General features: G+C 40.1%; 1 protein-coding gene across 4 annotated transcripts in view; it reads right to left on the reverse strand.

Annotated features, from left to right (window-relative positions):
- sugt1 (SGT1 homolog, MIS12 kinetochore complex assembly cochaperone) overlaps nt 1-22,354 on the reverse strand; it is a 79,683-nt gene that overhangs the window by 3,326 nt on the left and 54,003 nt on the right. For all 4 annotated transcript variants that reach the window (XM_043691172.1, XM_043691171.1, XM_043691169.1 and 1 more), the window contains exons 11-12: nt 12,380-12,464; nt 2,726-2,907 (exon numbers count right to left, since the gene is read on the reverse strand). In XM_043691172.1, coding sequence (XP_043547107.1) covers nt 2,726-2,907; nt 12,380-12,464 — 267 coding nt within the window. The remainder of the gene's footprint in view (nt 1-2,725; nt 2,908-12,379; nt 12,465-22,354) is intronic.

Below are 22,354 nucleotides of genomic sequence, written 5' to 3' on the forward strand. Positions count from 1 at the left end.
GTGTATAAGTCCTGCTAAGATTTGCTTTCCCAAAATGCAGCACCTCACATTTATCTGAATTAAACTCCATCTGCCACTTCTCAGCCCATTGGCCCATCTGGTCCAGATCCTGTTGTAATTTTATACTGTCTGCAATGCCTCCTACCTATGCATCATTGAATTTGGATATTTGACTTTATGCCATTATCCAAGTTTTTAATAAATAATGTGAATAATTAAGGGTCTAAAACAGATCCTTGTGGCACATCATTGGTCATATTCTGCCAACGAACACCCCCCATTATCCATATTTTGTCACCTGCCACTCAACCAACTTCCCAGAAGCATAATGCAGACAGGCTGTTAAGACAGTAGTTCAAATCATGACCATGGGGACCAGCTAGCAAAACACAACCTCACCTTCAGGGAACCCATTCTGAACCAGAGGCAGAATGACTGGACTGACAGAGGAAAGGTTACGTTGTGTACTTTTCAGTTTTAGAACTATTTAGGCACAAAGGAACAGTGCTCAAGTTCAGAGAACCTTTAGCAAGCATTACAGATTTACAGCTTATTTATTGCCCCATGAGGCTTAATCATGTGATTGTAACATCATTATTGCAACATCATTTATGCTTCGGTCAACTGCTCTCTAGGAATGGCAGGTAGACTCCCCCAGATCTCTTCATTGATTTCTACTCCTCTGTTGTCCAGACCTAGCCATAAGTTTCCACTGGGGCCGAGAGTCAGCCATGAAGTGAATTGAGAGAGAATTTGAAGCCTAAGGTAAAAAGGCATGTAAATTATTGGGAAGATGAGTTTGAGAGTTGGTGGGGGTGGGAGTGCGCAGGTGGGGAATTAGTAGTATCTGCCTCCCACTGCTACAGATTAATAAAATCTAGACCTGTGTCATTTTTCAAAGTTTATATAAAATTCTACTGGCTCTGAATTGACACCCCCTTTAAAATTTTCAAAACCTTTCTCAGCCAATTTACATTTATTGGGTCATTACTTGTAATATGTTGCAACTGAGTGGTCTCTGTGAAGCTACTTTATAATGGTGAGTTCATTAGCTCTTTCAAAAAGTTAGACTTGATATATCTGGGATCTTGTGTATTGTCAGCGTCCTAATACACTAAGGGTAGTAACAGCTTTGTGCATGAGATGAAACAAAATGTCATCGAGTCTGTGGGGAAAAAAAAACAAAAAGAGGAACCCTGAACCTAAAAATAGAGCCTTCAAGGTAAATTGCAAGTACCCTTGAAAAGAATATTTTTACCCTTAGCTACACATTAAGCAAGGGTATGTAACATCATGGGTGTCAAGAATGATCATAAACTTGTAGGTGCATAAGCACTTGGCAAGTAAGATCAATCAACCAAATATGCATGGCTATCAGAAGCAATCATCATGCAGGAAACAGCATGATCTGTAACCTAAACAAAAACACAGAATTACAGATGCTGTAAATCAAGCAAACATAGAAATTACTGGAAAAGCTAGGAAGTCTGGCAGCATCTGTGGAGAGAAATCAGAGTCGACATTTCAAGTTGAGTGGCCTTTCTTCAAAACAGATCTATATCCTGTCAGTATCGGCACAGTCAGATGGATGAAAATGTGGTTCAAAACATCATCCATGATACAGTACTCAAAGGCTGAGGGTCTAAAGGAGCAGCAAGCTATAAACAAAATGAGACAAAATCAACATACGTGCAAAGTAGGCAAGCTTGAAGGGCAAGTAACCTTTAGTAGTTATGCAGAATAAAAGAGGTTAAGTAGCAAATGATAGCAAAACACATTAGAATGGAGCATGATAAAAATGTGGACATTTAAACTGAAAAATATAGATATTAATGTACTAGATGCATGAAATAAAACAAAGAAACCAGGCACATTAACTGAACACAATCATCATAATGGCAACCAAGAGATGGCTGCAGCCAGTTTAAGACTTGCAAATGCACCTTCCTAGATATGAATACTTCAGGAAGGGAGTGGGAGAAATAGCAAGCTGAAGAGAGCAGATGCACTAAATTAGAAAAAGTGACCCAATTTGAAAACCCATTGGATTGGCTGATGAATTGCAAGTACAGGACAACCTAGATTATCTCAACATGTGTGGGGTGTATTTTGATCGGATAATCAATGTTCGGATAATCGGTTTATAACGTACTTCCAGTAATATAAGCAAACAATATAATCAGATACTGGAAAAGAAATGATGTAAAACATCTAAATCAGGCAAGCATTAAAATATCAGATAATTTAATTCAGAAGTTAAATGCTGTATGGAAAATGTTTCTTGTGTCAAGACAGTATATTCAGACTTGTTATGCACCCCAACAAGTAAATAGCCAGAATTTGACCTAATTCTGGGTAACAAAATAAAAGGGATAGAAGCAAAAAGGACAATTTGCCTTTGGGAAATAATTATAAAACCAATTTTAGCACAAGAATTACAAAGAGCTTTAAAATGCAGCATCTGTGGGGTGAGAAAGAATGTATACTTTGAGTCTGGCATGTAGACCTATCATTGCTTGTGATAAGGCAGTATCACCAAGCCAAACATACACACACACACACACAAAATTATTTTTGCAGGGTCCAATGACTCTAAAGAAGGATAAAGCAAAGTAGAGAATTCTTTTATTTTGCTTGACAAGGTTTGCTTTATTTACTGACATATACTGACACAGAAATACATTAGAAATAAACACCCAAGAAAAATAATACTTTCAATACTTACAAATGACTTGTTCATAGCACGCTTCACTTCATCAGACCCATCAGCATAGATTTTCTGAAAGAGTTGGTTTAGAGCAGCATCTCCCTCAGGCTTTTCATCATTTTCCTCTTGTTTAATTTCCATTACTAGTTTATCCCAATTCTTCGTGCAGTGAGAGGAGGATGGATACCGCTGCGGCTGTACTAAAATTATACAAAATAAAGGGACATTAGCAAGAACATCCAGCCGTCTGAATAATCAAAACACTACTACCTTCAATAAATGTATTCAAAAGAAAAGTACATTAAGGATCAATATAATAGAAATCTCCAGAAGCGGTTTCAGTTAAATATACCAACACTAACTGAAAATTGCCAGTAACTTCAGCAAGCTGTACTGCCGATTTCACTTGTTTCCAAATAGTGCACAGGAAGACAAAATCCAAATTATTTTAATGAAGCTACATAAATTCATTATGCTCCAAAATATTAAACAAGTTCATGTAAAAATGCTATCCAAAATCAGTCATTTCCTAATCTGTTTAAACTCAAAACTTCAAAGCTAACTTTCTTCAGCTATTGTACACAAGAATTCAAATATTTCTCTCAAATCTATATTTTGGAATTTCACCATCCTTTCATTATATTCCCTTTTGCGGCTTCCTGTGTTAACGTAGGATGGCAAAAAGTTGGTTTGAAATTGTTGTTTGGTTGAAAAGAACAACTAGAGCTTCTGTTAATCATATACTAAAGATCAGATGATTGATAGTGAAAAATTCACAATACTTATGTATTATTAAACAAAGCACAACATCGAGCCACAGGGGAAGTAACCAGTTTTTTTTTTAAAGTAACTCTTTCACCAAGTAAGATTATTATTGTAAAGTCTAGTATTTGTTGTTTGTCCTTAACTGCATTTGAGATGGTGGCGTGGCCATCTACTTTAACTGCTGCAATCCTGGGAGTTTACCCCACCTAAAATGAAGGAACAGCAATATAGTCTCAAGCCTGCATCGTTGGTGGTTATTTAGAAAAAAAATCATTTGTGGGACATAGGAGACACTGGCTGGATACAGAGTCTTTGAGAAGGTGTGAACTGCCTTCTTGAACTGATGCAGTCCATGTCCTGTAGATAGATCCACAATTCTGTGTAAGAAGGGATTCCAACATGTCGACCCAGTAAGAATGGAACACTATCAATATATTTGCAAGTTTGAAAGTGGAGTGGCTTGCAAGCAAACTTGGAGGTGGTGGTGTTGTAACGTATCTGCTGCCCTTCTCCTGGATGGAAGTGGTTATGGATGTGGTAGGTACTCTCAAAAGGTTTTCTGGTGAGTATCTGCAATGCAATGTAGAAAGTACAAGATAGTAGGTAGCCTTGGAGAAGAATTTACAGGAGGTGTTCCCATAACTGGCTGCATTAATCCTCCTCTGTGCTAGAGTCCATGGTTGAGAGGGTACTTTCACAGAAGGCAAGATGCTATAGTACATCTTGCTGATGGCACATAATGTTGCCACTTAAGGGGGGCACAGGATGCTAATTAAGCTTTGTCCTGGATGGCACTGAGCTTCTGGAGTGCTGTTGGAGTTACATTCATCCAAGCAAGTTGACAGCATTTCATCACACTCATGATATGGACAATTTTTGGACAGTTGTGTTCAGTTAATTTGTATAGAATTCCTTGTTCCTGATGTGTTCTTGTATTCACAGTATTTGTGTGGTTGATCAAGTTCAGCTTCTGGATTAGAGTGGTGCTGGAAAAGCACAGCAGTTCAGGCAGCCTCCAAGCAGGAGAATGGATGTTTCGGGCAAAAGCCCTTCATCACGAGTACCAGGTATTCCTGAAGGGCTTTTGCCCGAAACGTCCATTCTCCTGCTCCTCGGATGCTGCCTGAACTGCTGTGCTTTTCCAGCACCACTCTATTCCAGAATCTGGTTTCCAGCATCTGCAGTCATTGTTTTAACCGAGTTGATTTTAACCCTACTGCATATGGATTTGATTTGCTCATTATCTGAAGAGTTGCAAATGGCACTGTATGCGACAAATTCATGAACCAACATTCTACTTTTGACTTAATAACAAAGGGAAAGTAAATGGTAAAGCAGGATAAGATGGGTGAGCCTGGAGGGCCATGAGGTACATATGCAGTGATGCTCTGGGCCCAAGATGATTGGCCTACAAAAAACTTAATGATATTGCATGCTATGTATGACTAAGCCAGTGGAGTTTCCCGATTCTCACCAATTCCAGTTTCGCTTGGGCTCCTTAATGCTAAATTCAATCAAATGCTGCTGTGATATCAAACATACTCTCACCTCACCTCTTGGGTTCAGCTTTTTGGTCCATGTTTGCACCATGGCTGTAATTAAGTCAGAAACCGAATGGCACTGGTAAAACCAAAACCCGAGCATCAGTGAGAAGATTCTGGCAGATAGTATTGTTGTGACACTTTCTATAACTTCCATCCAAAATTACATCTGCCAACTGTTGACAATTGTAATAGCCTTAGGGCTGTAGGGGATTTTAATTATCCCAATAATAAACGGGACATTTTAGATTTAAGTAGTCAGAGGGAACAGAATTCTTGAGATGCACTAACTTAATTTGGCTTCTACATAGCAAGTCCAACAAAGGGATATGGTTCTGGTCTTGTGTTTAGGAAATAACGCTGGACAGGTAGATGGTGTGGTACTGGCATTTTGATGCTATTGATTACAATTCAATTAGTGTTAATTGAATTATGGAAAAGACCGAGAGAGAGCAGAGTTAAGACTTTTAAACTGAGCAAAGGTTAGTTTTGTTAAGTGGATTTAATAAAAGGTGGATTGGGAAGATAAATCTCACGTTGGAGCAGTAGAAAGCATTCAAAAGAGAAGCTTCGGGGAGTTCAGAGTAAATATGTATCTAAAAACAAAAAAAAGGTGGGTATATATTAGGAGCAGCCTGCAAGCTTCTTGACATTAAGGAGAGCTGTGGCAACAGAAAAAAAAAGCTTTTATCCGACACCACAAATACAAAACTACAGAAAGCGAAGAGAATTATAACAAGGGCAGTGTGATACAAACAAAAATTAGGAAAACAAAGGTCAACAAATTGATTCACAGTAGTACAGTACGGAAAACAGATCCTTTGGTCCAAACTGATCTAGCCCCATTTACCAGCATGTGATCCATATCCCTCTAAACCCTTCCTATTCACAAACCCATCCAGATGCCTTTGAAATGTTGCACAATTGTACCTGCCTCCACCATCTCCTCTGGCAGTTTTTTTCCGATACACATCACTCTGAAAACGCTCCCCCCCTCAGGTCTCTTAAATCCTACCCCTCACCTTAACCCTATACCTTCTAATTTTGGATTAGGTATAGTGCTGGAGGACTGCAGGATGGCTAACATTGAACTTTGTTTTAAAAAGGGAGTGAGTGAAAACCTGAATAACTACAGATCAGTTAATCTAACCTTGATGAACAGGAGTTGGAGGTGCCGATGTTGGACTGGGATGGCCAAAGTTAAAAATCACAACACCAGATTATCGTCCAACAGGTTTACTTGCAAGCACTTGCTTTCAGAGCGCCACTCCTTCACCAGGTGATTGTGAAGATCATTATCAAAATTTATCACCAACCGAGTCCAGTGTCACAGAGATATCATACATCAAAAAGATTTAAGTCCTGCTAGTCTGGTTTCTGTTCTTTGATACGTAAATCCCAGAACTTCTTTTAAATTACATTCTCAAGATAGGTCTACTTTTCTAACAATAGGTGTGCAGACTGTGTCCCAATATTTAGCCAAACCGACAAGCCCTCTGCATAAGTCCACAGAGTTTTACATGGATTCATGCAGTTTGAGCAAAATAAAATGCAATTCTGCAAAAATAAATTCACCCCATAAACTTATATGTGCGCGTGTGTAGGAGCGACAGTGACAGTGAGAGATGAGGCATATGTCTGTGAGAGGGTTCGTGTGTGGGCATGTCTATGCGTGCACATGAGAGAAACAGCCTGCATGGGTGTGTATGTATGTATGTAGGACTGTGCGTGACAGAGTGAGAGAATCATGCAGAAGGGTCACCTGTAGTGTGACATGAACCCAAGGTCCCGATGGAGGCCATTCCCATGGGTACCAAACTTTGCTATCAGCTTCTGCTCAACCACTCTGCATTGTTGCTTGTCCCAAAGTCTGTCTTGGAGGGTGGTCACCCAAAGGTTTTGGTACCACCAAACCTTAAACAGATCATTATGCACAGAGAACTGCCCAGCCTTCAGGACAACAACACAGTACAACCCTGTTGTGACAGCCGCTGCAAGACATGTCAAAGTATCGACACGGATAACACCATTTCATGTGTGGGCACCTCCCACTACATACACGGTGAGTACTCATGTGACTCGACCAATGAGGTGTCTCTCATACGCTGCAGGCAAGGATGCCCTAAGGCATGTACATTGGCCAGACCAAGCAGACATTACGACAACGGACGAATGAACACCACACAACAGTCACCAGGCAGGACTGTTTCCTCCCAGTCGGGGTACAGTTCAGTGGTCCGGGACATTCGACCTTGGACCTTTGGGTGACCATCCTCCAAGGCAGACTTTGGGACAAGCAACAGAGTCCTTAGCAGAAGCTGATAGCAAAGTTCGGTACCAATGGGAATGGGCTCAACCAGGACCTTGGGTTCATGTCACACTACAGGTGACCTCACTGCACGATACACACACTCCTATATACACATCCTTGCAGACATTCTCTCATACACAAGCGCTCTCTCAGTCATATGCACAGGCAAACTTCACACCTGTGGTTAGAAAAGCTATCTTGAGAATGTAATTTAAAAGTAGTTCTGGGATTTACATGTCAAAGAACACAGAAACCAGTATAATCAATTTTAAAAGAAGATAGATTTAATCTAAAATTGTTTCATGTATCACACCTCTGGGACACTGGACTCCTTTGGCTAGAAATTCTGTGATCATGATCTTATTCGCCACAACCACCTGATGAAGGAATAGCACTCTGAAAGCTAGCGCTTCCAAATAAACCTTTGGACTATAACCTGGGGTTGAGAGATTTTTTAATTTAACCTTGATAATGGCATTGGAATCAATTCTTAAAGACAGGGTAATCTGCTGCTTCGGTACTCAAGGACAGCCAGCTTGATTGCAGTAATGAAAAGTATGTTTGACTAACCATGGTTTTGATCTTTTGAGCTTGTAACAAGATGAATTGAGGAGGGTACTGCAGTTGATGCGATATACTTGGGTTTTAGCAAAGCTTTCGATAAGGTCATATGGAATTAAAAAAGGCCTGAACAATCCTGAAAAATGTCACATTTTTGATTAAAAAAAAAATTGTGTCAGTATCAGGGAACAAAAGGTAATGCTGAACTTTTTTTTACAATTGGAAAGGTGTTTCTTGTGAAGGTCTGTAGTGGACAGTACTTGGTCCCCTAAATTCACTGCTAGATATTTAAGTCCAAATCATTAATATTAAAGAGCATACTCGAGAAGCTTCAAGGTGAGAAATATTTCCTACATGCTTGATAGTGAGGCTATAAGCTGTAAGATGCAGGGAGATATTAACAGACTTGTCAGCATTACAGACAAATGTCAAATAGAATTCAACCTAGGAGAGGTGATGCATTTGGGAAGGTGAAATGAGTAAAGGAATATACAACAAATGGGAAGATACTCAGACGCTTAGAAAAGGTTGGGGATCTAGGAGTATGTGCTCACAGATCATTGAAGGTGGTAAAACAGGATGATTAAGGCAACCTATGAACTATTTTCTTTTATTAGCCAAGGTGCATAATGCAAAGGTAGAGGGGAAATACTGGAGTTAAATGAATCAGAACTACTATTATAGGACAAGCCAAACAGAAAAACAGCCAGGGAATTCCTACAGACATTGAATCGGTGGATGAGGGCAATCAACAAGCACATCGACCTGGACCCAATATACCGGCCACTATAGCGGACAGCTGGAACTGACAACCGGAAGCAGCAGATTCAAACCACTATAAACGCCGGAGTAAAGATCACAGAAGTGCTTCACAGGAGGCCCCCAAGCACTGAGGATGTCACCTAGACAGGGGACAAAACGTCTGCAACACAAATTCCCAGCTCAGCGAACACAACCACAACGAGCACCCGAGCTACAAATCTTCGCACAAACTGAGTATTCGTGTGCAGTTCTGGTCAACGTTTTACTGAAAGGATGCAAATGGATTAGGGAATATACAGAGAAGGTTACTTAACAACATCCTAAGACTGCAAATTAAAACTACAAGGAAAGACTGAATATGCTGAGCTCATTTCTTTGGAACAGAGGCAGCAGAGGGAAGATTTGATTGAAGTGTAGATGGTTGAAAGGAGCCTGGGCAGAAAGGATAGGGGAACTTATTTTCAGTAGCAGAGAGATTAGTGACTAGACCGATTTAAAATTGACCAACAGAAGAATTAGAGGGAAGGTAAAGATCATATCATAATCTATTTACATTTGGCACATATTTTGAGCTCAGGGCCTAGCTGCTGATTTGACAATATTAATGTTATACTAAGTTAAAAATCACAACACCAGGTTTAATTGGAAGCACACTAGCTTTCGGAGCGACGCACCTTCATCAGGTGATTGTGGAGGGCTCGATCGTAACAGAATTTATAGCAAAAATTTGCAGTGTGATGTAACTGAAATTATACATTGAAAAATTGATTGTCTGTTAAGTCTTTCATCTGTTAGAATACAGTAATAGTTTCACTTCTTTCATGGGTAAATCACAAAACCCTTTTTTTAAAACGCATGGGGTGGCATGGTGGCTGTGGTTAGCACTGCTACCTCTCAGCGCCAGGTACCCAGGTTCGATTCCAGCCTCTGGCAACCGTGCGAAGTCTGCACATTCTCCCCATGTTGACATGTATTCATGTAGAACTCTGAGCTCAAAAACTGCATCAATTTATGCAAAACTCTGTTATCTCACTTTTTAGATTAGAATCAATCTAAACATCAGGTCATAGACAGAGGACACAGGGGGCTAACACCTTCGACATATTGTCAAGCTATCACCATTGTTAACAGCTAACCCGAGAATGCAACTTTAAAAAAAAGGGTTTTGTGATTTTCACATGAAAGAAGTGAAACAATCACTGTATTCTAACAGATGAAAGGCTGAACAGACAACCAATTTTTCAATGTATAATTTCAGTTACATCACACTGCAAATTTTGGTTATAAATTCTGTTTTACGATCGAGCCCTCCACAATCACCTGAAGGAGGGTCGCTCCGAAAGCTAGTGCTTCCAATTAAACCTGTCGGACTATAACCTAGTGTTGTGATTTTGTAAACTTTGTACACCCCAGAAAACACCGGCATCTCCAAATAATGTTATACTATGTCACATAAAATTTTTGGTTATCAATGCAAAGATGCAACAGAAGAATTCTTCAGTAAAACAAAAATAAGAACTGCATTACTCTGCATGATCAAGAATGTAAATTATGAATTTTTCTGATATGGAAGACAACACATTTATTGCCAAGATATAAATGTTGCTAATATTTAGTTTATAATTCATAGTTTTAAGAGCATAATTAAGATTTAGGAAAATGTTTTAAACATATGATAGATAGCAATAGGAGTCAGAAACTGATATGCATCCAATTAACACGTGAATCAATAAAACTCAAATTAGTTATTGGGGTGGCATGGTGGCTCAGTGGTTAGCACTGCTACCTCTCAGCGCCAGGTACCCAGGTTCGATTCCAGCCTCTGGCAACTGTGTGAAGTCTGCACATTCTCCCCTGTTGACATTGGTGCTCCAGTTTCCTCCCACAATCCAAAGATGTGCAGGTTAGGAGAACTAACCATGCTAAATTACCCAGAGTATTCAGGGATGCGTAGGTTACGTGCATTAGTCAGAGGTAAAGGTACAGTAATGTGTTTGGGTGGAATACTCTTTTAGAGGATCAGTGTGGACTTGTTGGGCCAAAGGGCTTGTTCCCACACTGTAGCGATTCTATGGATTCCATGGAAATAATCCTGTTCTTATCTTGCAATGTTGGAGGTAAATGTGTAAAAATTTAATACTGGATGACCACTCCCAGCTTGTGAACAGCCAGGTGGTCTCAATTTCAAAAAATATGTAAATTGCATGAGTAGTTCTTAGATAATAAAGAAAGACAACTGATCAACAAGAGAGCAAAGAGAGTAAGAGTAACATTCTATTAGGGATATAAATTATTCACAAGGATTACAGAATCAAAGTTGTCTTGAAGACAAAATAATTATCTTCTGCTTTTGACAACACCCTTATGTTGTCATGGCTCACGCATTCGAGAAACCAAAGGAGATAAGTATTAGTCACACCTGCACTTAAGCAGGCGTGACTAATTGGAGGAGTTCAAGCTCAGTTTGAATTCAGTGAGGAGGAAAGAATCTGGAAGATTTGTTTATCTTAAAATTATTAGATCGACATCAGTAAGCCTCCGGTGAAGCACTGGTGTTAATGGCCCGCTTTCTATTTATGCGTTTATAAACACACAAATAGAAAGCGGGTCGCTAACACCAGTGCTTCACTGGAGGCTCACTGATGTTATCTAGTATGGTGATGCAATGTCTGAAAATGAACCTCCCAGCTCAGCGAGCAAACTTACATCTAGAAATTCAACCTGAGCTACAAATCTTCTCAAAACTCGCTATTAGATCAAATCCACAGTACTCAAAGACTGTTATGATGAATGTGTCAGACTTCACTGAATCGTCTAAACTACATTTGATCAAAGTAGTCTTCAGGTTTGAGAAGAACTTATTTACGTCTGGAGGATTATCAAGAGCTAATGGAAAGAAACTCATGAAATTTCAAATCTCTGAGTAGCTGGAAAACTGAGAAGTTGAAGTGAACTCTGGAAGCCCATAGCATCACTATGGTTTGGTCTCAAGAAGGTGAACGAACTTTCAAGTTTTTGATTAAAAACATAAGGGAACAACTGGGGTAAGGGATATTTGTTTTTATAAAAAAGGTAGTGCATTAAGTAGTTGTGTTTACTTATTTAACTTCTTTTATATACCAAAATTCTGTTTTAGCTTAAAACTGTAAAATATTGGAATAATTTATTTCAGGTCATTAGTAGTTGCCTAAATATTTCTATAAATGAGAACATTTCTACTGGGACCATAACAAAAAAAACTGGAGTCCACAGTATGAACAGAATTGTAAAAGTGGAGAGCATTTTGCTGCATATGGTATGTGTTCGTAAAACAAGAGACAGTACCCTCAGGCAATTTTCTTCAACAATGACTTAATTATACAGGGCAAACAAATAACAAACCATTGGTCTTCTGACTAGTAAATCTCAATTTAAGAATAGAAAGCAGCACTCACTATGATCTGAAATGATTTCTATTCTAACAGAGTAAATTGAAAAGATTGACTACAGACAAAGGTCAAGTTGCGATTTCCCAGTAGTTTTTTTTTTATTATTCCATGGAATCAAAGTAACTGTTAAATAGTTTTCAAATTAGGTAGAAATGAAATAGGTTATTGGAAGAACATGACCGATATTTTCTTATTCTTATAAGGACACTTTAAATATATTAACCTGACGCGCTTCCTCAGTGGAACAACGGATCATATTTATGTTTAAAAAGTACACCATATAACTACTTCAGTCAATTCTCACCTGGCACAAAATGCTTTACATCTGGTAGAGAGCCTTCCAGCTTTTCCCAACGAATGGCTTCAGTTTTCTTTAGCTTTATTTCAATCTACAAAACAAACAATTGATTTTGTTTTCTTAATACAAGTAATACTTCGGCTCAATGATTTGAAGTTTGGATCGACACTGAATTCATAACTGAAGCTCAATTCATAACTGAGCAATATGTTATCTGCACTGGGAAAAATCAGTCACTGCCATGTCCCTGCAAGAAACTGTCTTTGAAGTGCAGTGCTATAATGATCCCTGAATCCCTGGAGTGCAGAGAGGCCATTCATCCCATCAAATCGCAACACCCTCCAAGTAGCACCCAACTCAGACACACTCCCACCCTATCCCCATATTTACCATAGCTAATCCACATAACCTACACAACTCTCAACATTGAGGCAGTTTAGCATGGCCAAACTACTTAACATGCACATCTCATCTGATATTTTTATACATTCAGTTCTTTTGCTGGAAACAGTAGTCGGAGACAAAAGAAGAAGCAACCTTAACTTATTAATACAAAGTTTTAAAAAAAGGGTCACTTCTGGAAGAAAATCAGTAACTGCAAGATGATCAACCAAAAGAACATGGAAGAAAGTAAATCATTCCTTGACTTTCATAAAGCAGACAAACCAGAACAATTTGACAATGCATTTGACAGTCCCAGTCTTCTCAGGTCAGCTTGGACACTGGTGTCACAGCCCACACCACCACACACGACAATTCAAGATTAGAATTTATAGTATGATCTACCATTTCATTTACAAGAAAATCTTTCCTTAAGGCTACTACTTCTCTCTGCTGGGTTTAATAATAGCAAGAATTAAATCAGTCATAAATCACTAAACTATCTGGTTCAGATTTTATTCCTAAAAAACAAATGCCTGGATTAATAAACATGCCCAACTAAGGAAATTGTTTCAGTGAAATACAAGTTGCCAGTTGAAATTTTGGTATCTCCATTTTCTGAGAATGTGTGTTCACATTTGCTTTAGAAAAAGCAGTGTTCAACACATTATTTTCTGACATGAAAAAGAAACAAAAAACTGTGGAAATCAGAAGCTGACAAGAGCCGTTGGAAATACTCTGCAGTTTTGGCAGCATCTATGGAGAGAAAACAGGGTTCAAAAGGCCTTTGATAAGGTGCCACACGGGAGGCTGCTGAGCCAGGTGAGGGCCCATGGTGTTCGAGTTCGAAATTGTTTCAGTTAAACGAGGAGACTAGGACCCGTGGACACAGCCTTAGAATTAGAGGGGGTCATTTCAGAACAGAAATGCGGAGACATTTCTTCAGCCAGAGAGTGGTGGGCCTGTGGAATTCATTGCCACGGAGTGCAGTGGAAGCCGGGACGCTAAATGTCTTCAAGGCCGAGATTGATAGATTCTTGTTGTCTCGAGGAATTAAGGGCTACGGGGAGAACGCTGGTAAGTGGAGCTGAAATGCACATCAGCCATGATTGAATGGCGGAGTGGACTCGATGGGCCGAATGGCCTTACTTCCACTCTTATGTCTTATGGTCTTATGGTTAATGTTTCGGGCTTTCAGAACTGCTTTTCCTCCATAAATGCTGGCAGACCTTTGAGTTTTTTTTTTAAGCAATTTGATTGGTTTTCAAATTTTTGATATCCCTGACAGAAAATGTTCCAAATAAGGAGCATGAATTAGCAAAATTTGTTCCATTTTTCATCTGACAAGAAGCTGCCCATTAACAATTTGCAGTTTCCATAATTCCATATTTAAAATCAGTAACAAATTTACATAACTCTTAGCTAGCCATGTCTTAGACCTTTGTGGAGTTAGCTTTTTTTTGGCTATCCCTGCCACAAATTTCATCCAGTACTCCTGCTGGGTAGTAATTTTGCCCAGCGAGTCTGTTAGCAACCAAATTGAATGTTAAAATTATCTTATGAAAAGTATTGCATAACTTTGTTTACAGCAGCATTTTTGACATGGAGAGGGCTCGAGTGATTAAACTTAATAGTAATGCAGAAATTGACCAATAAATCTGGCCGGAAAGCAAAAAGTGCTGGAGAAACTCAGTTGGTTTGGTAGTATTTGCAGAGAGAAAGCGTAACATTTCATGTCCAATGACTCAGCATTTGTTTTTATTTCAGATCTCCAGCATGAACAGTACAGAGGAACCTCAATTATCCCAATATCAATTATCTGAAAATTGGATTATCAGAATGTCTTGAGGTCCCAATGGAAACATTACAAAGAAGTGTTTCTAACAGTGATCGTGCCTTTGGTTTACAGTAATTAAACAGGCACCATCTCAAAATGACTGTCTGCCCACCTTCTCTCTCTCTGCACATTTTCTCTGGAGTTCTACACAGGGGTATACCCTAAACCCTCCTTCCCCAGATAATCTCTACAACATTGTCCTGTACAGGGCAAAGGCGGAACCTGTCAAAAAGTTGCAGTAAAAAGTTGTGTGCCTGTGGCTGTGCGCCCACGTGTGCAAGTTATTTGGAGATTTACCCCACAAAGGTAGCTGCAGCAGTCTTGCTGTTGGTGTCAGTCCAGTTGCCCTGGAGGAGGGGTGTGTACACAGGGCTGGGGGGGTGACGGGGTGGTGCTAGATGGGGTTGGGGGGCAGGATGTTGGCCAGGGGCAGGTCACGCGCTGTGTGCTGCTGCCGCCATCTCCTCAACAGGGAGCAGACTTTAAAAACCCCGAGCCCCAGAGGAAAGGCATTTAAATCAATTAACCGAATAATTGATTATCCAAAATGAAATAGTGCCCATCCATTACGCTCAGATAATTGAAGTTCCCCTGTACCGAGCTTTGAGGGAATAATTTTTGCCTTTTCAGCTAGCAAGATTTAACTTCCCAATTCCATAAATCTGTGTTGCTAAGCAACTGTTCTCAACGTCTGCACCTTTTGAAGTTAAGATTGGAGATCTTTAGATGATTATCTCGGAGAAATATTTAATTTAGATAAGATGCATCCAGAACTCAAATCTTTTGTTCTATACTGTGGTTTCAGACAGAACAGAACATAAGAATAGGAGGAGTAGCCCATCCTTCGAGCCTGCTCTACCATTCAATAAGATCATAGCTGATCTTTTCATGGACTCAGCTCCACTTAACTGCCCTCTCACCATAATCTTTAATTCCTTTACTGTTCAAAAAATCTTAGCTTTAAAATAGTTTACTGAAGTAGCGTCAACCAATGCTCTGGGTGAAGACGTGCCTTCTCAATTCTCAATCTGCTCCCCCTAATTTTGAAGCGATGTCCTCTTGTCCTAGTTTCACCTGCCAGTGGAAACATCCTCTCTATCTTATCTATTCCCTTTATGTATTTCTATTAATATCCCTACATTCTAAAGTCCAATGAATATAATTCCAATCTACTTTGTCTGTCCTCATAAGCTAACTCCTTCAACTCCAGAATCAACCTAGTGAACTTCCTCTGCATCCACTCTGGTGCCAGTACACCCTCTAAGTAAGGAGACCAAAACTGCATGCATTACTCCAAGTGTGGCCTCACCGGCACCCTATATAGCTGCAACATAACCTCCCTGCTTTTAGTAACGAAGGACAAAATTCCATTTGCCTTCCTAATTACTTGCACCGGCAGACCAACCTTCTGTGATTCATGCACAAGGACACCCAGGCCCCTCTGCATTGCAGCATGCTGCAACTTTTTAATCATTTAAGTAATAATCCTTTTCACTGTTACTCCGACCAAAATGGATGACTTCACATTAAATTGTATTCCAACTGCCAGACCTTTGCCCACTCAAAGTATCTATGTTTCTCTGCAAAGTTTCACAGTCCTCTGCATACTTTGCTCTGCCACTCTGTCATCTGCAAACTAACTAACCACACATGGTCCCCAATTCCATCTATATAAATTGTGAACAATTGTGGTCCCAACACTAATCCCCGAGGCACACCACTAATTACTGATTGCCAAGCAAAACACTCCTTTATCCCCAATGTTTCCTGTTAGTCAACCAATCTTCTATCCATGCTAATATTTTACCCGTAACATCATAGATAAGCGTAAGGTGCTATGTTCTAGTGTTAGTCGATTGGTCACAGTACTCGGCTTTAAGCAAAGCACACCATTTTAAATGGGGGTAAAAATACAAAGAAAGAAAGAAAACATAGTATAACTTTAACTATTGGAAAACTTAACAGATTAATAGCTACTAAATAGCAACTGTTCCAACAAAAAAAATCACAAATATATCCTTGGCAAAGTCAGTAAAACAGGTGGTCACACATGTGACTCTGGCAGCAGAAAGAGAACCCATTTTCCTAAATTCTCAGTCTCAAAGTGATGTCCATTGCATCTGCCCATGCTGACTCCCAAATTAGACATTCTACTTTCTGCACTTCTTTCTTACCCATTTCCCTCAAATCACAGGAGGATGTTCCCACATCCTTACCTTTCACCCAGTCTCCACATTACCCTTTGCAATTTTCACAGCACCATGCAGCAGATGGTTGCCATTGTGCTTTAGCACTCTGATGGAGTTTGTGGATGAGTGCCATGCCTCTAGGAATTCCCTGGCTGTTCTCTGTCTGGCTTGCCCTATGATAGTAGTGTTGTCCCAGTCGAATTCATGTTGCTTGTCGTCTGCGTGTGTGGCTACTCCATCAACAAACCCATCGACCTGGACCCAATATACCAACCATTACAGCGGACAGCTGAAACCGACAACCGGAAGCGGCAGGGACAGACCACTATAAATACCGGAGGAAACATCAAAGCAGCGCTTCGAGGAGGCTCCCAAGCACTGATGATGTTGCCGAGCCAGGGGACGAAACGTTTGCAACAAAAACTTCCGGCTCGGCGAACAGAACCACAACAACGAGCACCCGAGCTACAATCTTCGCACAAACTGTAACAATAATGCCAGGTTCAAGACAGATCTGAAAATAGTCAGATTTGCCGGTTTGCGGATTCTGTGAAGGAACACTGTTAAGTATCCCATGAAGCTCTGCACACACCAAGTAACAGTCAAAATTCAGTCTCTGTGAAGAAAGGCTATGTGACTAATGTATTGTAGAGCTATTGGCTTATATTAAAAAAAAACTTAATGAACCATTCCTTCAGGCAATGAGGGAGCCCCCCCCCTCAAAAAAAAAGACAATGAATAAAATGTGGTTTTGTACCTGTAAAGTAGCCCTACACTGGAGAATGAAATCAAAAGGGTGGGGAGGAAAATCAAACAAAGTAGGGACAGAACAGTGCATTCCATTATTCAACTTAAATTTGCAACCTAACATTACCCCATCAAAAGGAAAAATGCATTTAAACAAAAACATGGATAGATTTTCAATTTAATGATGATTTATGGTGACCTTGGTATACATTAATCTGTATTGTATGCATAAATACTTCATGTTTATGATATGTCACTAGTACTTGCCAGCCTAACCTAGGGAACCATTTAGACCTTTGAACAGATAAACCATTGTGTAAGCTGCCTTTAGACAGGCAACCAGTCGGAAAAGCTGCAGCATTACACAAAATCTCAATCTGACACCGAATGTGAACAACCTTGCGCTCGAGCTATGCGGTCTAATCTAATTATTCACAGAACGGTATAAATGTCAATAATAATTCTTCCTATTTAGCTATCATCCAATGTGTTCCTTTATATGATCTTCTACAAATTTGATTTAAACACAGTATGTGGAACAGGGAGACACTTATAAATCATGGGAGTAGTTTTTTTTGAAAAAAGGTAACTAAACAAATTTCAGCCAGCAAAACTTTAATCTTGAAAATGTATTTCATCACCTTGATTCTACTTTGGAACAAACCACAAATTTGCAAAAGTTCAAAGAAAAATTAGAGTGAAAACATTTAGAAAGGATTTTTGTGCTAAAATTGTTAAGTATTTTGCCAACCTGCCATTATTTTGACCCCTCATTCTTGGTGAAGATTTCCCACCAGCTGAAAGAGCAATTTCTAGACATGAAATGTTCTCTTTACTTGTACGTGCAACACAGATGCAGGCAATCTTGAACAAGAACAGCAAATGGTGGAATTACTTTACTGGTCATGCAACATCTGTGAAACAAAGTTAATGACCGTTCATCAGGGATGGAAATATTTTAGATGCAATCGGTTTTAAGTAAGGAAGAGGAAGAGTGAAGACCAAGTCCTCAAAAAAAAAGGGTAAAATGTAGACACTTATGACCCAAACTAATGGTAATACTAGACAGGTTAGAATCAACTTCTAAGCAATTCAGAACTTCTTTCTAGCCCTAGCTATGTTGAGACTGTTAACAACAGTACCAATGATACTGAAGACTATTTTGTTTGGAATGAACTTGACTCTGCTCATCCACTTACCCCTGCACGTGGACGGCACAATGGTTAGCACTACTGCCTCAGTCCCAGGGACCTAGGTTCGATCCCAACCTCAGGTGTCTGGCTGTGTGGAGTTTGCACATTCTCCCGTCTGCGTGGGTTTCTGCCAGGTGCTCCGGTTTCCCCTCAGATTCTAAAGATGTACAAGTAGTTTGGCATGCTGAATTACCCACAGTGTTCAGGGACATGTCAGTTAAGTACATAAGCCACTGAAGATGCAGAGTTTAGGGATAGGATAGGGGGATGGGTCTGGGTGGGTGGCTCTTTGGAGGGTCAGTGTGGACTTGTTGGGCCAAATGGCCTGCTTCCAGACTGTAGGGATTCTATGATTTCAAACGATCACCACCTCTCTAGAGGTTATAAATGTTAGTCTATAAATGTTAGTCTATAAATACTTTAATCATCTCACCAAGGTTCATTTTGCTGAAATCACACTACTTTTGTTTTGAACTCAATATTCAAAATGACTTTGACCTTAAATAAGCTAAGCTAGTTACAATTAACTATAAATTAAACTTTGCATCCACTTTAAAACAAGGTTCCCAAACACAAATTATAACAAATCATGAATCTTCACAAGACACCACTTTTTTGCTGCCCCATCTCACATACCCCTGCAACATCCTTTTTCTATCACTGCCTTTTTCATTCAGGGGAGTTTGGCTTTGTTTGCAACCTCAACATTTTACTCATCACTAAATGCTCTCAAAGTAGTGATGCAGCTGCCTTTTGAACAACTTGTTTTATTCATTTGGGCACAATGCTGTTATTAAGCAAATTTGACTCAGCAACAGCGATGCAATGGCAATATATTTCCAAGTCTGTGGCTTCGAGAGGAATTTGCAGGTTGTGGTGCTTCCAAGTATCTGCTGCTCTTGCCCTTCCAAACTTTAGTATTTGTATGATTTGAAGGTGCTGCCTAAGGAACCTCAATGAATTTCTCACAGCACTACATTCAGATGAACAGCACCAATCAATTGGGTTACTTTGTTCTGAATGGCTTCAGGCTTCGATTTTTGTTGTTGGAAATGCACTCATCAGGTAAGTGGGAAGGTTTCCATCATATTTCAAATTGCTGTTTGTAGATGGTAGACAGGCAGTGAGTCAGAGTTCCCAGCCTCTGACCTGCTCTTGTAATCTCAATACTTAAATAGCTAGTCCAGTTCAGTTTCTGATCAATGATAAGCCCCAGGTAGTTGATCATGGGCAATTCAGTCACAGGGATGTCAAAGAATATCAATGAATATGGTAAAATCACTTGTTGGAATGAGTCACTACCTGGCACAAAATCTTGTTATCTGCCTAGATGTTGTCCAAGTCTTGCTGCATTTGAATTCAGACTGATTCAGTATCTGAGTCATGAGAGTGCTAAGTATTGCATAATTACCAGAGAACATCTTCCATTTCTGACTTCCTTATAGTGGGAAGGTGTCTGATGAAGTAGTTGATGACAGCTGCACTTAGAACACCATCCTCTGGAGCTCTTCTTTAAACGTGAGTAGCTACAGCATTTCCTATTTTGTCATTTTACATTTATACTGTGCCGGGAACTTTGTGTGGAGCTTACTAATCCGTTTAAAACAGTCAGGATGAGATCATATCCAGTGAGAAACAGCCCAAGTGAGTATATAGTTCAGGGAATTATATACTCAGTGCACAAGGGGAAAAAGTGGTTTTTGCTTTGTTTTATGGACTATCCTATGTAAGGTTTGTTTTAAACAGGATAAATCGAAGCCCAGAATCAGGGCCCAGCACCAAAAAAAGTGTCATCACAGCTAAACCAAATGTTCACTGCTTAGTGACAGCTACTAAGTTAACGACTTAATACGGGCTACTTTCAGATTGAAGTTAATACAGAAATATTTATAGGCTACAAACTAAAAATTCAGTCATAAGTTTTTAAAAATTAAATTAAAAACTAAGCAATAGAGATGATGGGCCAGGCGATTTGTTGTTACTGCAAGCTGGTGGACTTCATTTATGATTCAGAATGACAATTTCTGCAGCAAGTGCTGAGTTACTTGAGGAACTATGGCTCAGAATTGATGAACTACAGCCTGAACTTTGAACAATATGATACATCATGGATAGGGAGAATTAACTGGATGCCATTTCAGGAAGCACTCAGACTCGGAGAGACAAGTGAGGGAAGATGGTTGAATCCAGGAGGTAGCACTGAAGGAGCCTCAGCCCTCGAGTTTGTTTAAGAGGTTGAGATTTTTGCTTTATTTGTGTGGTTGAAAGTGGGGCTTGGAGGGAGTATGAGAAAACTGACCATAGTATAGAACATTACAGCGCAGTACAGGCCCTTCAGCCCTCTATGTTGCACCGATCTGTGAAACCAATCTGAAGCCCATCTAACCTACACTATTTCACTCTTGCCCATATGCCTGCCCAATGACCGCTTAAATGCCCTTAAAGTTGGCGAGTCTACTGCTGTTGCAGGCAGTGCATTCCATGCCCCTACTACTGAGTAAAGAAACTATTACTGACATCTATCCTATATCTATCACCCCTCAACTTAAAGCTCCGGCCCCTATTGCTAGCCATCGCCAGAGGAAAAAGGCTCTCACTGTCCACCCGATTAACCCTCTGATTATCTTATGTCTCAATTATGTCACCTCTAAATCATCATCTCTCTAACAAAAAGAGCCTCAGGTCCGTCAACCTTTTCTTATAATACGTTCCCTGCAAGCCAAGCAACATCCTAGTAAATCTCTTCCTAGGAACCCTCCAACCACAAGGGATGAACTCTGATTTCACTAGTTTCCTCATTTCCCCTCCCCCCACCTTGTCTCAGTCAAATCCCTCGCACTCAGCACCCCCTTCCTAACCTGCAACCTTCTTCCTGACCTCTCCGCCCCCATCCCAGTCTGACCTATCACCCTCACCTTGACCTCTTTCCACCTATCGCATTTCTGATGCCCCTCCCCCAAGTCCCTCCTCCCTACCTTTTATCTTAGCCTGCTGGACAAACTTTCCTCATTCCTGAAGGGCTTATGCCCGAAACGTCGATTCTCCTGTTCCCTGGATGCTGCCTGACCTGCTGCGCTTTTCTAGCAACACATTTTCAGCTCTGATCTCCAGCATCTGCAGACCTCACTTTCTGCCCAACAGGTACATACTTGTCAAGGGTCTGCAATAGCTGTTCCTGGAATCAGCTCTACATTTCAATTGTACCCATCCCCTACAGTTTCCTTCCCCATCCTATGTATCCCAAATCTTGCCTAATCGCACTGCAATTGCCTTTTTCCCAGTTATAACTCTTGCCCTGCAGTATACGCCCATCACTTTCCATCACTAAAGTAAACATAACCAAACTGTGGTCACTATCACCAACGTGCTCATCTACCTCCAATCTAACACCGACTGGGTTCATTACCCCGTACCAAATCTAATGGGCCTCGCCCCTTGTTGGCCTGTCTACATCATGTGTCAGGAAGCACCTCCTGTACACATTGGACAAAAACTGACCCACTTAAAGTACTTGAACTATAGTATTCCCAGTCAATATTTGGAAAGATAAAACTTCCATAACAAGTATCCTGTCACTTACGATCACACTAAGGATCATCTTTGATATCCTATGCTCTACATCTCTGGAACTATT

Source organism: Chiloscyllium plagiosum, chromosome 6, assembly GCF_004010195.1.
Source record: "Chiloscyllium plagiosum isolate BGI_BamShark_2017 chromosome 6, ASM401019v2, whole genome shotgun sequence".
NCBI lineage: Eukaryota > Metazoa > Chordata > Chondrichthyes > Orectolobiformes > Hemiscylliidae > Chiloscyllium > Chiloscyllium plagiosum.